This window comes from Crocodylus siamensis, chromosome 11 (assembly GCF_052110815.1).
Source record: "Crocodylus siamensis isolate JL-2025a chromosome 11, ASM5211081v1, whole genome shotgun sequence".
Lineage (NCBI taxonomy): Eukaryota > Metazoa > Chordata > Crocodylia > Crocodylidae > Crocodylus > Crocodylus siamensis.
In genome coordinates this window covers 21,612,660-21,628,951 of record NC_143405.1, presented here as the reverse complement: position 1 = coordinate 21,628,951, position 16,292 = coordinate 21,612,660, and the positions used below count along the sequence as shown (strand labels likewise).

Below are 16,292 nucleotides of genomic sequence, written 5' to 3'. Positions count from 1 at the left end.
CTCTGCTTTGCAGGTTTTTGGTTAGTAGACGCACAGGTGGATGTGGAACATTCCTCTTCCCTGCCTTCTCCCTCCAATCGCTTGCTTGGTAAGGCATGGAAAGCCCCTTTTGAAGCGCAGATCCATGGCTTACACATTTGGGATATTTTTCACTAAACTCTTGGTACTTTGCCTGTGCAATGGTGTCCCACCTGCCTCTGGGGTAAACTACTCCAAGCATTTTACAGAAAATCAGGCTTTATTTCACAGTCTAGGCTGTGACCTTCCTCTATTCAATTGCATTCTTAAAGAAGTGAAGTTTGGGCCTAACGAACATGTAGGTGTCTCCCATGATGAGAATTTTAGAGAGGTGATGTGCACAGCCTGTGGTATTTTGAACTCTTGTTGCATTTGGGTGTTTCACTTAGTAGACCAGCTCCTGGGGACAAGTGATTTATGTAAGAATTGCTATTTAAAAAAATGTGGCTACCTTTCAAGAGCAAACTGAAAAGCTTGAAAATGGCTATCGTTGTGATGTTAATTCTCTGGAAATTTAAAATCACGGAAAAGCTGTTGTCATCAAACAAAAAACAGTACTTAGTTTATTTTTACGTTGGGACTCCTGTTGTACCAGTGTGGAATAAGATGCAATCACTACCTCACAGATATCACAATCTAAAACCCTTGGCTTTGGAAAAAAAATCCACGAAATTATTTTTATACGCCTTGGAGGACAGGCCATCATGATCTGGAGAGAGTCCGTCTTAGATGCTAAGTTGATGTTCAGCTGATTGCAGTCTTTAACTTCATTCAGTATGGTAAAACATGACAGCTTCTCTCCCATTTCTGTGTAAAAATGGAATTTTTCAGTGTTTCTTCATTGAATAGACCACTTCTGCACCTCAATGTCTTGAAGTTTGAGCAGACTTCACACACTTTTTCTTGTAATTCTGTTGTGTCAGGGTGGGAGGGGGACTCTATTTACCTCATGTGGTGCTGATTATTCTCCTCCCCGCTGTGTATAGCTCAGGATACCACCTCTGCCTCTGTCTCTTCCATTCTAGGGCTAGGAGGATCACAAGTTGATTTAATGTGGGACAGCTGGAAAGTCCAGATGAATGGTAACTTTGATCACTTGAAGGTAATCTGTTTATCTCTTGCAAAGTGCCCTGCCTACAGTGATTAAATATGTGTGTGCGAGTGAGAGATGGGGGCAGGTTGGAATAACTCAGCCATAAAACAACAGAGGCAGATGCAATCTGGTTACGTTATGTAATTCCCCTTGGTAGAAGGCCCTGAACTGGGTCAGAGCTGTGTGAGAAACAAGGGCATGCTCATGTCTGTGCAATTTCTACCTGCCTGTTGTGCAGTGTTCACATTGTGTATCTGTTTTACCAGGCAAGCTGGGAACCCTCTAGAGAAGCAGAGCTTGGGCAATCTGAAACTCTTAAGGGAGCTGCCAGGATCTGGGAGGGGGCAGGGGCAGGAGAGACAGCTACATGACAGCATGCACCCGAGTTTACCATTCTTACTACACTGAGATCCTGGAAGGCTTAATTAAGCTTTTAGAAAGCATTGGTTTATAATACTTAAACTGCTAAATTAGCTTGTGGAAGGGTTTGTTTTTTAAATGTTCATATTAACTAATTACAAACCACCTTAATAAGCTATGCATCAAAATAAAGCTTTGACTGTATAATCTTTTGATGGAGGTACTTTGTGCAACAGCTGATGGCTTTTAAGGTTTATATTTTATTTATGGAAGGGCAACAAAAGGAAGACCCACTCCTTTTTATTTAACCTCTTAAAATTTTTTTTCTAAGTTATGTAACATGCTGGAACACAACAAATGACATACAGCAAAATGCCAGTGTAGAGACTAACATATTTTACCGCTTACTCTGAATTTGTGTATTTCATGCCTAGTGACATCAGCATTTTTTCCTGCTCCTCCCGCCATTTGGGTGGGTGGGCGGGGTGTGTTTCTGGCAAGAAGCTGGACTTGGTAAAGTAGCTATCTCACTTTTGATAATATATAAATAAAACCAACCCCACTGAAATCCAAACACTCCCAGTGAGGGAGCAGCACTCATCTTCCTGTGAATTATACAGGAAATACCAGTAGCTTCACAATTACAGGTTTGAAACAGCTTGCCTATTTGAATAAAAAGTGTGTTTTTAGAACTGCATTTCAGTTGGAAGGGTATGATTTAGCAGTTTTAGAGCTGAAAATAAGCTGCTGTTTTGAAATAAACATCAGAATTTTAGCACTGCATTTGTCAGGAAAAACTTTTGTCATAAGCTGGCTTATGCTCTGACTTTTGCATTTGAACAGACTTTCCTCTTTCAGTAAGTAGCTCCTACAGTCAGTTTTACCGTATTTGTGATCTAGAACATGGTGCAGATAGCAATGAGTTGGGAGACCTGAGGTCACCGCTCAGTAGATGCAGTTCACCCTTGTTCCATTTAAAGTCAGTTCATATTTTCGTTTTGTGCATCAGCTCCTGGACTGAGACAACTGACTTGTTTTGGATAGCCTGCTAAACAGCTTCTTAACAGTGGAAACATCTGCTTGCTTCTCCCAAAGGCCACAGTTGAACATGGGACCTAGTAGTGAAGTCCCAGTAACCATCCTTTAAGTTATCCTCTTCCCTTGCTTTCATTTTCTTGTGTTTTCTTGCAGACATACTCACCTGCCTTGCAGACATACTTTCATTGTTCTTGTCTTGCCTAGCCCAGTTTTTCAGTGTCTAACTTCGGCCGGGAATATTCCATATATTTAGTAGTTATGATTTGTATTTTCTTTCAACCAGCTTTTCATATTAAAGGGTGCTGGGGTTTGCTTAACTTCTAGAAATTGTTGGCATATGACAGAAAAGAAAAATTTCCCCTCTTAAAAAGTTTACACAGATGTTAAGAAATTGCATGCAGTTGTGCCTGGAGTGGCTTTGCTGCTCTGTCTCCATGGGGATTGAAAGGGTGCCCTATGCTGGCAGGGCATGAGGATCTGATCCCTGGTATTCAAAGTCACATGTCCTGCCATGTACATATGGCATGGCATGAGGTGCAGTTCTGAGATTGGGGATCAGATCCCATTGTGCCATTAAACTGTCTGCCAGGAGCCTGCAATTCTGTTCTTATTAGATATTTATAATGCAAACATTGACATGACCTAAACATTCTGAGAATACCAAGAAAGAAGTGTTGGGTTAAGTGATAAATTGTTAAATATTAATTGAACCACTGGTGGTGTTTCCAGAGCAGCAAGCCTCCATGTTCATGATACTTTCCTGATAATTTAGTTTCTGTCTTTATTATGAGTGACTTTCCTTCTGGCCTGTTAGGACCCTCCTTTTTCGAAAAACAAGAGCTAATTTATGTTTTGTGTGTTGATTTTTTGCAAGCACAAGTGAAAAAATTGTAGATCAGGGACACAAGCTGGAGTAACCAATCTTTAATATTGGCCCTTGAGAGTAAGATTTTACTTCTCTGGGAATTTGGGGTCCAGGTGAATCTCAAACTTTATATGAGTGGCTAAGTATGTTTTGGGTTTATTTATGAGCAAGAATGAAATTGGTAGGATAAGATAGGAAATGGAAGCATGATAGAGAGAATCCATGGGAAGCGGTAAATAATACAGTGGAGGGAAGGGAAAAATTAAAGAAGGAAAGAGAGTGTAGATGAGAGAGTGCTGTCACTGTGCTCACAATCTGGGTTATGAGGAGGTTGAATAAAGTCAGCAAGGAGAAGAATGTTTAACACAAGCAAGAAAAATATGAAGTTTCTTTTTTTCCAAAATAAATAATAAGCAAAGTTGCATAGCCACATATTACAGTTAAATACAAGACAATAAACAGCACATGGGGTTTGCATTTTTGATGGGTGGGTTATGAGTGAGTTATGTCCTAGTAATTCTGAAATCTTTCACAAGGGCCTTGTTTGCTTGCTGGCTTTGTTTGCTTAATCTTTAAATATTGACTGCATTTTTCATGCTTTGGCATGAAATGTGTGTGAAGTGTGTAAATATATCAGTTGGGACATTGTTTTCTATCACCTGCTCTTTAATGATTTTGCCCATCATAATGTGTCTTTCTCAAGAATTTTCATGTCCATGATAAATAGTAGCTGTAGTTGCACAAACTTGTAATGTGCTACTTGGGCTGTTTTTTGTATCTGTAACTTTGGATGACCAAATTTTCTTGAATGCTTTTATTTTTTTAAATTGTTTTCCCCCTCCTACTCCTGCAGGGCTGCCTTACAAAAGAAAATGAGCAGGTAATGCACAAGGAGCACCACTGGGAACCATGTCGGACGAGTCAATCTCAGGGAGTGATCCGGACCTGGACCCGGACTTGGAGCAGGAGGATATGGAAGAGGAGGAGGAGGAAGATGAAGAGGAGGCAATGGAGGAGGAAAATGATGGGGATGATGAGGAAGACTTACTCGATGAGAATGGTGAGTGAGTCGGGTTGTAAGGGCCCATATCCACTCTGCTGTGCATAATCACTGACATTACTAATTCTGATGAGTTACTTTGTATAACTAGTGTCCTTATGTCTTTTAGAATTTCTTCAGGGACAAGTGGAGTGGAGTTACGTGCATATGTGTAGATTAAGTTTGGATTTCTAGCATTATGTTTTTTATCATTACGAGAATATTCTTCATAAATCTCACCAGTAGCGCAAAAGTTCTTACACAGGGATCTTATTCTTAATCTAATAAGATTGTCTGGGACATAGTTGTGTATGTCAGTAAAATCAAGATACTTTTACTATAGAATATAGAAATTGTATACTTAAGTTGGATATTTTTACATTACTCATACACCCATAAATAAAAAGCCTAATGCAGATGGCAGTGGCGGGCAGATATTTGTGATCTGGCTGCTGCTGCAGGCTGCCAGTTCCCCTGCCTCCAATCCCTTCCCTGCTCTCTTCCCTTCTCTTGCTGGATGCCACCACAGCCCATGGTATATTCCAATGGGAAAATCGGCACTGGGGGCACAGTGCAGGAGGCTTTAAACCACTGCTTTAACGAGGCCTGTATAAAATGTCACCCCTTTTTCCCCACCCCAACCAAACTGGACCTTTGTGGGCTGGATCCAGCTCATTGACCGTAGATTGTCAGCCCCTAGCTCAGGGCTTAGCAATTATTTTGGGTGGAGGGCCACTTACTGAGTTTTGGCAAGCTGTCAAGGGCCACATGGGTAGCCCTGCCCCTTGACAGGTGCCTCCTCCCCCCTTTCCCCTGGTCACCATCTTGGGACTGGATGTCCTGCCCCTAACGTCTGACCTTTGCCACAGGAAGTCCCTACCCTTACCTCTGGAAGTGCCCCTTTTGGGGAAGAGGGTTTGCCATCTTAGGGGAAAATAAAACACATTACATACTTAAATCAAATACCCATATTAATATTTTTGTGCTGATTTGTGTATGTTTGTGCTGTGTTTGCAGAAGTGATTGCATATAGGGGTTTGTGGGCATGTGTATGTGTGGGTATGGGTGCCATGTAGTACAGAGTGGCTGGCTGGAAAGTGAGGAAAGCAGCAGGGAAGAAGTGGAAGCGAGTGGGAACGTGGGGCCTGTACCAGTGTCCTGGGGGCCAGTCCAGCAGGGCCCAGAACGGGGTGGTAGGAGCATGGGCTGACGGGTCTGTGGAGCCGGGCTGGGCTGCAGAGGGGAGAGCTGACCCAGCTCCATAGAGCCCCTGCCAGCCAGGACCCAGCACTCCTGCTGCCATGCTCTGGGCCCCGCTGGTGCTCCTGCATGCCTGCTTACTCCCAGCCCTGCGGTACAGGCAACCTGTGTGCCCCATGCTCACCCATCCAAACTGAGCAGCAGGGAGGAAGAGGGGCAGGGGCCATAGTGAATGGGACCCTGGGACTGGGGCGGATCATGAGATGGAGCAGCGGGTGGCTCGTCCAGGGGCACTGGGGGAGGTGTGGCTCCCCACCATTGTGTGCACCTTTGGGCAGGCATGGGGGGCACGTGCCCGCAGATCTGTGGGTGAGGCAGAGGCGGCGGCCTGCTGTAAACTGGGCTTTGTACCACACTGCTGCTTGCCTAGGAGCCTTGCATGATGCTATGGCTGCACCATGCACTGGCTGCACTTCATCCCCTGCCTGCCTGGTAGCGGTAGGCACATGGTGTCCCACGTGACTCTGGAGGCAGTGGTAATGTGGTGCAGAGCGCAGTGACAGCCCACTGCTTCCTGGGAGTTTGCTCCCCTCGGGCTGGCTGGCCCTGTTCCTGTGGCAGGGTCGGCACAAAAGCATCCTGGGCCTTTTCAGGGATGCAGGGGTTCTCCCCTGACCGGGTGACCCCAGGGTAGGCATGGGGGGTGGTATGTGCCTTCCGGATCTGTGTACGGGGGGAGGTGGGCTGAGCGGCGGGCTCTGTACCATGTGGTGCTGTCTCCAGACCTGCGTGGGATGCCATCTGCCTGCTGTCGTTGGGTGGGCAGAGGCACTTGGCCAGTGTGGTATGCACATGGCATCCCCCACAGGTCCAGAGGCAGTGGCAGCAGCATGGTGCAGACCCCAGCATGTAGCGCAAAGCCCACCTCCACCTGTATCCAGGGGGCACATGCCTGCCATCTGCCGCCACCTGGCAGGCAGAGCCACTTGGCCACCCCAGGATGTGTCCAGTGGGGGGAGCCCCCCCACATCCCTGTAAAGGCCCAGGCTGCCTTTGTGTTGGTCCTGCCGTGGGGACGAGGTGAGCCAGCCCAAGGGGAGAGAGCCCCTGGGGAGCAGTGGGCTGCTGCTGCTGTGCTCTGCACCATGCTACTGCTGCCTCCAGAGCCACACAGGATGCCATGTGTCAGCTGCCACTGGCACTGGCAGCTAGCACATGGCATTGTACGAGGCTTCTGGGCCAGTGGCAGTGTGGCGCAGAGCCCAATTTGCAGCAGCAGTCCGCCTCTGCCCTATGCCCAGATCCGGGGGGTACATGCCCCACCAGTCTCCCCTGCGGTGTGCACAATGGTGAGGAGCCCCCCTACACCCCTGGATAAGCTGATGGGGCTCTGACTGTTACACCACCCAGTCCAGGGGCCCATTCACCCCAGCCCCTGCCCCCCTACCTCCCTCACTGTGGAGGCCTTGATCTTCCTCTCTCCCCTTCCACCCAACACACTTACCTACTGGGTGCTGCTTGACATACAGTGCTGTGGTCCTGGCTGTGTGCAGCAGGCTGCTGCTGGGCTCTGGGTGTGTGCGGCCCCTCCCCGGCCCTCTGCGTACCACTTGCAGGTTGTCTGCATATGACTGGTGGTACATGTACCACAGTTTGGGAACCACTGCCATAGATGATGTAGAGTTTGTTCCATTACTTCTTTAGGGTACTATCTTCCTGGTGAGAGCATTTCTTTATTAAGAATTACAACCAAGTGTTTGGATGTTTTTATACCTGACAGAAGTGAAAGAATGATAGATTTGATTCTACAAGCTGGTATTACATAGAGCAGGGCTGTCCAACTTCAGGGTGGCTGGGTGACTGTATAGAGTGCCAGTGTGCAGTTCGTGGACTATAGCCCTGCAGCTCCCTCCTGGATCCTTCTCTACTGTGTGGCAGGGGGGCTTGTGGGCTGCTGGTTGGATAGCCGTGTAGTAGGAAGGACACTACATTTCCTTCACACGATTCAATCGGTATATCTCAATTTTGCCATACAACAGCTGTTGCTGTACTTCAGGGCTCCCACCAGTTTCTTTCAGCACCAGAATCCTTACTGGTTTTGTTGTTCAGAACCTGAATAGACTCTCCAAACAAGCATCACGTTTCTGTCCTTGTCTGTGACATCCATTTCCATTCCAATTTTGTAACTGGGACTGCTGCCCAATGCACATCTTCCCTGATCCTGCTGTTCTTTGAATGTATTATTGAGCAGCAAGAGTCATAAACTGGACGAGACAGTATGATGGCTCTTGCAGTACTGATGTTTGCCAGCTAAGGAACTGTCTTGTTGACCCACAAAACCTTTCATTTGTAACCTAATCAACAGTTGACTGTAGAGATCAAGGGTTTGTATGTTAACACCGGGGCTTTATTTTCAAAGCATGTTGAAATATTAAACAAATTCCTCTAGTTTTCTGTTGTGTCTAGTATTCCTTTATTTCTGTGGATTATTTCTCATGGCAGTGGCTAGATTCATCTCTTATTTTCCTGTGGTGCTGTTCTATTTATAAATAATGATGGGAGTCATTCATTTTCTGCCTCTGAGACTGTGGGTTCAACACATTCCAAAAACTTGCTGTTTAGGGTGAAAGGCTGGTAAAAGTGAAGCATACAGCAGCAAAGCAGAGGCATTTGTGATCCCTGGCATTCAGAAACTGTTCTTAAGGGCTCCTGGAGGTCATGCTTTTATTTAATTTTAGTTTGGAAAATCTTTTTGTTTAATAGAGGTGGAATGAAATGCTAAACCTCTCCTGGATATCCTTGTAGCTTTGGGTCTGGCGTGAAACCTTTCTGCTTTTCTAAGCCTCCAGCAGGAACTTCTGCTTTAATCTGACTCCTTTGAAAGCCTGATCAGGCTAAATGGTGTAATGGTTAGGGACCTACTTAAATTGTGCTTTTGTTATTTTCACAGAAACCATGAAAAACGGTGGTGTCTGCAATTGTGTTTGCCACAAAAATGGCGTTTGCCACAATTTCCCATGGAATCGCACCCCCATCTGAAACAAAATTACTAAAAAATAAAATGCTGGCTCTTCTGTGGGAGGCAGTGGTCCTCGCAGCTGCTGTTGCCTGCCCTTGCAGCCAGCCGGGCAGGAAGGCACTGGCTGGCGAAGCAGTTCAAATGGCAGCCACCCCTTGTCCCTCCTCCCCTGCCAGGGCTTCTCTGCCAGTCAATGCCAAGGGGTGGAGCTGCATGAAGGGCAGCCCTCTCTGCTAATCAGCGGTGAGGGGTTGGGTCTCCAGGGCCTTGGTCAATCAGCATGAAGGGCAGGGCTGTTGTGAAATGCCTGTGAAAATGGCTGTGCGTGTGGTGAGTGGGCTGCAAAAAACCCTTTGTTTCTCCATGACATAGGTAGGTCCCTAGTAATGGTTAGATAGAGGGACAGGAGGTAAAAGATTTTTGGAGTGTGTTCCAGACAAACTGGTTTGATCTTTAATGTGCTGCTTGGTATTTCTAGACCTTGGTTTCCGAAACTAAAATCATAATACATGGCTGGTGTAGAACCTGGATCGGGGTAGCTAACCTACTACACATGTCACAAGTTGCATGGATGGTTTCTGTATGTGGCACCTGAGCCCCAGGTGCTTAGTAAAGGGAGGCAGCAGAATGGAAGCAGGGCAGCTCCAATCTCCTGGGGTGTGGGGGCAGGATGCTGCTGTGGAAAGAGGTGTCAGGTGTTATTGCTAAGAGCCAAGTTTAATCCATCACTGGCTGCAACTACTGCCAAATTGAGGGCTTTGGATCCTGGCTTCCTGTAGAAAACGATGGTGGTTGCAAAGCAATGCAGGGTGAACCTGGGTATTCTTGGAGGTGACCTAACACCTCCTTTCACAGCAGCATCCTATCCCAGGCTCTAACCAACCCTACCTCCATTCTGATGCCCCAGGATGCAAAATCTATCAGGTAGTCTTCTAAGGGTAGGGATTAGAGAGGCACTCAGAGAGGCATGTCTGCCAAAAGGTTGGCCACTACAGGTTCACAACCTGTTTAGTTGGCAGCAGGTTGCCAAATTAAGGATGAACTGCTCAGCTGCCTGCTGAGGGTTTTATTCTAAAGGTGCTGCTTCTCTAATCAACTGGAGCTCATCAGTGATCTCATACAGCTGATTGTTGAAGTGGCATTCTTTGAAACAAAAGCCACACCAAACCTGCAACAGCTATGTGTGCCCCTGGCTGGTTCATAAACTGTCCCCTTCATGGAACTGAGGAAGGAACCTAAGCCTATGAAGAATTTGGGTTTCAATAAATTTAGGGGTACACCAATAGAGATTTTGGGGGCTGATATCGATAGCCGATTTTTTTTTTTAAGGAGGCATATTGGCCGATGCCGATCCGATTTTCCTATACACAGACTGGCAACTGAAGAACAGTGTCTGGCTGGTAAGTTTGTTGTGGTGGAAAGGGCATGGGAGGGCAGATCAAAGCCCCTGCGGTGAGGGAGGGAGTGGGGCAGGGCATAGGATGGGAAAGTGGTGGGGTGTGGCTCTTGCTGCTGCATGCACCTTGTGGGGGGCAGGGTGTGTGCCTCCCAGATGTGTGCGGTGCGGGGCAGCCTGCAGCTGCAGGCTGAGGCTGGGGCTGGGGCTGTGCTGGGCTCTTCCAGGTGGGGGCTGGGCTGGGCTGCACTTGGGGCAGGCAGCAGCAGCGCTGGGAGGGAGATTATGGAGGAGCTGTAGCCACCGCAGAATTCGCTGTAGTCCCCCAACTCCCCTCCCAGTGCTGCTGCTGCCCACCTTGCCCTCTGCACAGCCTGGCCCAGCCCCTGCCGGGAAAAGCCTGAACCCTGCCTCATGAAGATCCGGGGGGTACATGTGTTCCCATCCACCTCCATGCCCTCCCTTTGTGCGCGCAGCAGTGGGAGCCGTGCCTCCTGGATGAGCCGCGGCTCCGTCCCATGCCCTGCCCTGCCCTGGCTGGGCAGCGCTTGCCCCAGTCCCATTCCCTTCCTCACCGTGGGGGCCTTGATCTTCCCCCTTACACTCCTCTCCTGTCTCCTCCCCCCTCCCCTTCCACCAGACCAGACTTACCAGCTGGATGCAGCTCACCAAGCTGCCAGGCTGTGCTTCTCGCTGCCTGCTTGCTGCAGCTGTGCACATGCATGGGCCATTTATTGGCTACATCAGGCCAATTTCCAATGCAGTCAATTTTCTTTGTATTGGTGCACCTCTAAATAAATTGAGTCTGTTATGCCATCTTGCAGACAGATCTAAGGGAGGGGCAGAGGTGGAGTGCTGAGGAATCTCTAGATGTTCTGTTAAATATTATTCCATTTAATCAGGGAATATTTGCATCTAAAGATAGAAAGATTCTGATTGCTGAAAAAAGTTATTCCTCTTTACTGACGTTATAGTTTTTCACCAGATAGATAACAAGCAAAGTGTTTATAGATTCATAGAGTCGGAAGGGACCTCAGTGGGCCATCTAGTCTGACCCCCTGCCCCCGGCAGGCAAGAAAAGAGTCACCAACCCTGGGGTCATGTAACCTGAGCCAGATGCCTGTCCAGTCTCTTCTTGAAGACCCCCAGGGATGGGGCGAGCACCACTGCCCTTGGGAGCCCATTCCAGATTCTGGCAACCCTGACTTTGAAGAACTTTTTCCTAATGTCCAGCCTGAACCTCTCTAGTAGCTTATGGCCATTGTTCCTTGTTGTTCCAGGGGGTGCCCTGGTGAACAGATTGTTGCCTACTTCATGTTTCTTTCCCCTTATTAATTTGTACACTACCATAAGGTCCCCTCTCAGCCTTCTCTTGGAGAGGCTGAAGAGATTAAGGTTTCTTAGCCTTTCTTTGTAGGGCCTTCCCTGCAGCACCTTGCAGCCCGCTCTTTGGCGAGAGAGGCAGCGAGCTGCTGGGAAGAGATGGCCTCCACCTCTCTCCCCTGGGGAGGAGGCTCTTCTCAGCCAGGCTGGCTGACCTGGTCCACCAGGCTTTAAACTAAGCCCGCTGGGGGATGGGGGGACTACTGCCACTGCTGGCCCGCTGAGCAACCCTTGCAAAGCCAGCGGACCAAGGCACTTAAGGGAGCCCACCCCTGCCTCAGCCCTGGCACAATCTGTGGGCAAGGCAAGAGCCCCCAAGGGGACACTTGCCTGCCTGTACACTAATGCCAGGAGCCTGGGCAACAAGCAGGACGAGCTCCTGCTCAGTGCAAAGAAATACGACGTCATTGGGATAACAGAGACCTGGTGGGACTCCACCCATCACTGGACCACGGGTATAGAGGGCTATACCCTGTACAGGAGGGATCATGTTGACAAAAGGGGCGGGGGTGTAGCTCTCTATGTGAAGGAAAGCTACATGTCCCTGCAAGCTGATGTTGGCGACCAGCATGGACAGCTAGAGACCCTCTGGGTAAAAATTTGTGGGGAATACAGCACAGGGGACACAACGGTGGGAGTCTACTACAGACCTCCCACTCAAAGTCCTGAGCTTGACCAGGAGTTCGCCCAGGAACTGACTGAGGCCGCTTGCTCCAGGACCTTGGTTGTCATGGGTGACTTCAATTACCCGGACATCTCGTGGGAAGATCACTCAGCTAAATCCGAGCGGTCGCAAAGCTTTCTCTCGTGCGTGGATGACCTATACCTGACTCAAGAAGTCTATGGGCCAATGAGAGGCAAAGCGCTGCTCGACCTGGTGCTGGCTACGGGGGACGACCTAATCGGCGACCTAGTGATCGATGGGAAGCTGGGTGACAGCGACCACGAGCTGATCACCTTCACCATCCGCCATAAAGCTGGCAAGTCAGTCAGCAACACAGAAGTCCTTGACTTCAGAAAAGCCGACTTTGACAAGCTCAAGAGGCTAGTCAGTCAGGCCCTCAGGGACCATGACTCCAGGGTGATGGGAGTTCAAGAAGAGTGGTTGCTCCTCAAGGAAGCGATCCTCAATGCACAAGCTAAATCTATTCCAACACGGAGGAAAGGCAGCAAGAAGGCACAGCAGCCCCCCTGGCTTTCCAGGGACCTAGCGGACCTCCTGTGGCTTAAAAGAAAAGCCTACAAAGGATGGAGGATGGGATTCACCTCCATGGAGGATTACTCTGCGCTGGTCCGGTCCTGCAGGGAGCATACCAGGACAGCCAAGGCTGCAACTGAACTCCAACTAGCTTCAGGCATCAAGGACAACAATAAGTCCTTTTTCAGATATGTGGGGAGCCAGAGGAAAAGCAAGGGCAACGTTGGACCCATGCTAAACCAGATGGGGCAACTGGCAACTGATGCCCAGGAAAAAGCCAACCTATTAAATAGGTACTTTGCATCAGTCTTTCATCAGTCATATGGGATGCCGATGCCTGCTATAGGACAGGGAAATCTGGATGAGGGGGATCCCTTACCCTCCATAAATGCTGACCTCGTGAAGGAACACCTTGAGAAGCTGGATACCTTCAAGTCAGCCGGCCCTGACAATCTGCACCCCAGGGTACTCAAGGAGCTGGCGAGCATCATAGCCCAGCCCCTGGCACGGATCTTTGAAAACTCCTGGCGCTCTGGTGTAGTGCCCAAAGACTGGAAGAAGGCCAATGTGGTGCCGATCTTCAAGAAAGGGAGGAGAGTGGATCCGGCTAACTACAGGCCTATTAACCTGACTTCTATCCTGGGGAAGATCTTAGAAAAGTTTATTAAGGAGGCCATCCTTGATGGACTGGCCCAGGCTAACATCCTAAGGGATAGCTAGCACGGGTTTGTTGCAGGTAGGTCTTGTTTGACCAATCTTATTTCCTTTTACGACCAGGTGACCTATCACCTGGACGAGGGAGAAGAGATTGATGTCATATATCTTGACTTCAAAAAAGCTTTTGATCTGGTATCCCATGATCACCTCTTGGCCAAACTGGCCAGTTGTGGCCTTGGCTCCACCACGATCCGCTGGCTGGGAAATTGGCTCTGTGGTCAGACCCAGAGGGTTGTGATTGATGGCAGTCACTCATCGTGGTGCCCTGTGACCAGTGGGGTCCCTCAAGGCTCTGTCCTTGGACCCATACTGTTCAACATCTTCATTAACGATGTGGACATTGGAGTCAGGAGTGGACTGGCCAAGTTCGCCGATGACACCAAACTTTGGGGCAAAGCATCCACGCCAGAAGATAGGCGGGTGATCCAGGCTGACCTGGACAAGCTCAGCAAATGGGCAGATGAGAACCTGATGGTGTTTAACACTGAAAAATGCAAGGTTCTCCACCTTGGGAGGAAAAACCTGCAGCACCCTTATAGGCTTGGCAGTGCTATGTTGGTTAGCACTACAGAAGAAAGAGACTTGGGGGTCATGATTGACCACAAGATGAACATGAGCCTGCAATGCGATGCTGCGGCTAATAAAGCGACCAAAATGCTGGCTTGCATCCATAGATGCTTCTCGAGCAAATCCCAGGACGTCATTCTCCCCTTGTACTCGGCCTCGGTGAGGTCGCAGCTGGAGTACTGCGTCCAGTTTTGGGCTCCAGAATTCAAAAAGGATGTGGAGAAGCTTGAGAGAGTCCAGAGGAGAGTCACGCGCATGATCAGAGGTCAGGAAAACAGATCTTACGATGACAGGCTGAGAGACATGGGACTCTTTAGCCTGGAAAAGCGTAGGCTCAGGGGTGATCTGATGGCCACCTACATAAGTTTATCAAGGGTGACCACCAGGATCTGGGGGAACGTCTGTTCACCAGAGTGCCCCAAGGGATGACGAGGTCGAACGGTCACAAACTCCTGCAAGACCGTTTTAGGCTGGACATAAGGAAGAATTTCTTTACTGTCCAAGCCCCCAAGGTCTGGAACAGTCTGCCAGCGGAGGTGGTTCAAGCACCTACATTGAACACCTTCAAGAGTACATTGGATGCTTATCTTGCTGGGATCCTATGACCCCAGCTGACTTCCTGCCCTTTGGGCAGGGGGCTGGACTCGATGATCTCCCCAGGTCCCTTCCAGCCCTAATGTCTATGAAATCTATGAAACTGTCATTGAATTGCATTCTGTTGCTCTCTGCCCACTTCCCCAACCTGTCTAGTTCGGTCTGGATCTGGTTCCTCCTCTCCAGGGTGTTAGTTGCACCCCATAATTTTGTGCTGCTTGCGAATTTGGACAGGGTGCTTCTCACCCCCTCATCCAGATCACCGATGAAGATGTTGAACCGCACCGGCCCCAGAACTGAGCCCTGAGGGCCTCCACTGCCCACATCTTTCCAGGTTGACACCGACCCGTCCACTACCACCCTCTGAGTGCAGCCCTTGAGCCAGTTTGCTACCCAGTCTACCATGTAATCATCCCAGGCAAATCCCCTCAGTTTATTTATAAGGATGGTAAGGGATACCTTGTCAAAGGCCTTCTTGAAGTCCGGATAGATAACATCCACCTCAACTCCTGCATCTAACCAATTGGTGGCCTTGTCGTAAAAGGAAAAACTAGGTTAGTCAGGCAGGACCTGCCTGCTGAAAACCCATGTTGGTTACCCCTCTGCATCATATTAGACAGCGGGCTTCCACAGATGTGCTCCTTGATAATTTTTTCTAGGATTTTCCCAGGGATAGAGGTAAGGCTGACTGGTCTATAGTTCCCCAGGTCCTCCTTCTTTCCCTTTTTAAAGATTGGAACGATGCTAGCCCTCTTCCAATTCTCCGGAACCTGACCCAAGCACCATGAGCGATCACATATCCTTGCCAGTAGATGAGCTATGACCTCCGCTAATTCCTTCATTATCCATGAGTAGAGTCCCTCCAGTCCTGGTGATTTGAATATGTCTGGTCCCTCCAAGTATCTTTTTACCGTGTCAGCGCTGACCATTGGTTGGCTGATGTTCCCTTTGTTGGTGTCCGTCATGTATGTTGAGGGTTCATCTAGATTCCCATTTAAGAAGAGAGAAGCAAAAAACTCATTGAAGAACCATAGAAGTAGGGTCAGAGTGGGCTGTATAGATCGTCAAGTCCGACCCCCTGCCAGGGCAGGAGAAAAAACTGGGCTCGAATGATCCCAGCTAAGTAGGCATCAAGCCTCCTCTTAAAGACCCCCAGGGTCTTTAAGTTCTGCTTTGTCCCTGCTATCCATCACTAAGACCCCCTGCTCATTCTGTATGGGTCCTATGCTACCCTGCACCCTCTTTTTGCTCCCAGTGTACCTAAAGAAGGACTTTTTATTGTCCTTAATCCCTGACGCTAGCCTGAGTTCTAGAGTTGCCTTGGCCTTCCTGACTGACTCCCTGCAGGTGTGGGCCAAAGAAGTATACTCCTTTGCTAGCTACCCCTTGCTTCCACTTGCCCTTAAGGTATCTTAGGTGCCCCTGGTTAGCCAAAGGGGCTTCCTGACCCCCCCTTGCCCCCTTTCCTCTGCCATGGGATTGACTCACTCTGAGTCCAAAGAATGGTTTCCTTGAGGAATGTCTACCCATCCTGGACCCTCAACGTATCTAAGTTCTGAGCTCCTAGCACCCTGCTAACCAATCCCCTGAGTCTATTAAAGCGCTTGTAAATTTTGTCTACATTGTGCTGGGAAGGGCTACTTTTGATCTGTCCTTTTGGCTTCAAGGAGACAAGATGGGTGAAGTAAGTTTAGATTGGCTATCTGGAAAAAATTCTTTACTGTGAGAATAGTGAGGCAGTGGAATACATTGCCTAGGGCAGCTATGGACTCTGTCACTGGAGGTGTTCAAGAAGAGGTTGGACA

At 48.7% G+C, this 16,292-nt stretch overlaps 1 protein-coding gene across 2 annotated transcripts in view; it reads left to right on the top strand.

Moving 5' to 3' along the window:
- RAD54L2 (RAD54 like 2) overlaps positions 1-16,292 on the top strand; it is a 98,513-nt gene that overhangs the window by 28,712 nt on the left and 53,509 nt on the right. For both annotated transcript variants that reach the window (XM_090022979.1, XM_090022980.1), the window contains one exon: positions 4,228-4,434. In XM_090022979.1, coding sequence (XP_089879105.1) covers positions 4,284-4,434 — 151 coding nt within the window. In that variant the 5' untranslated portion in view covers positions 4,228-4,283. The remainder of the gene's footprint in view (positions 1-4,227; positions 4,435-16,292) is intronic.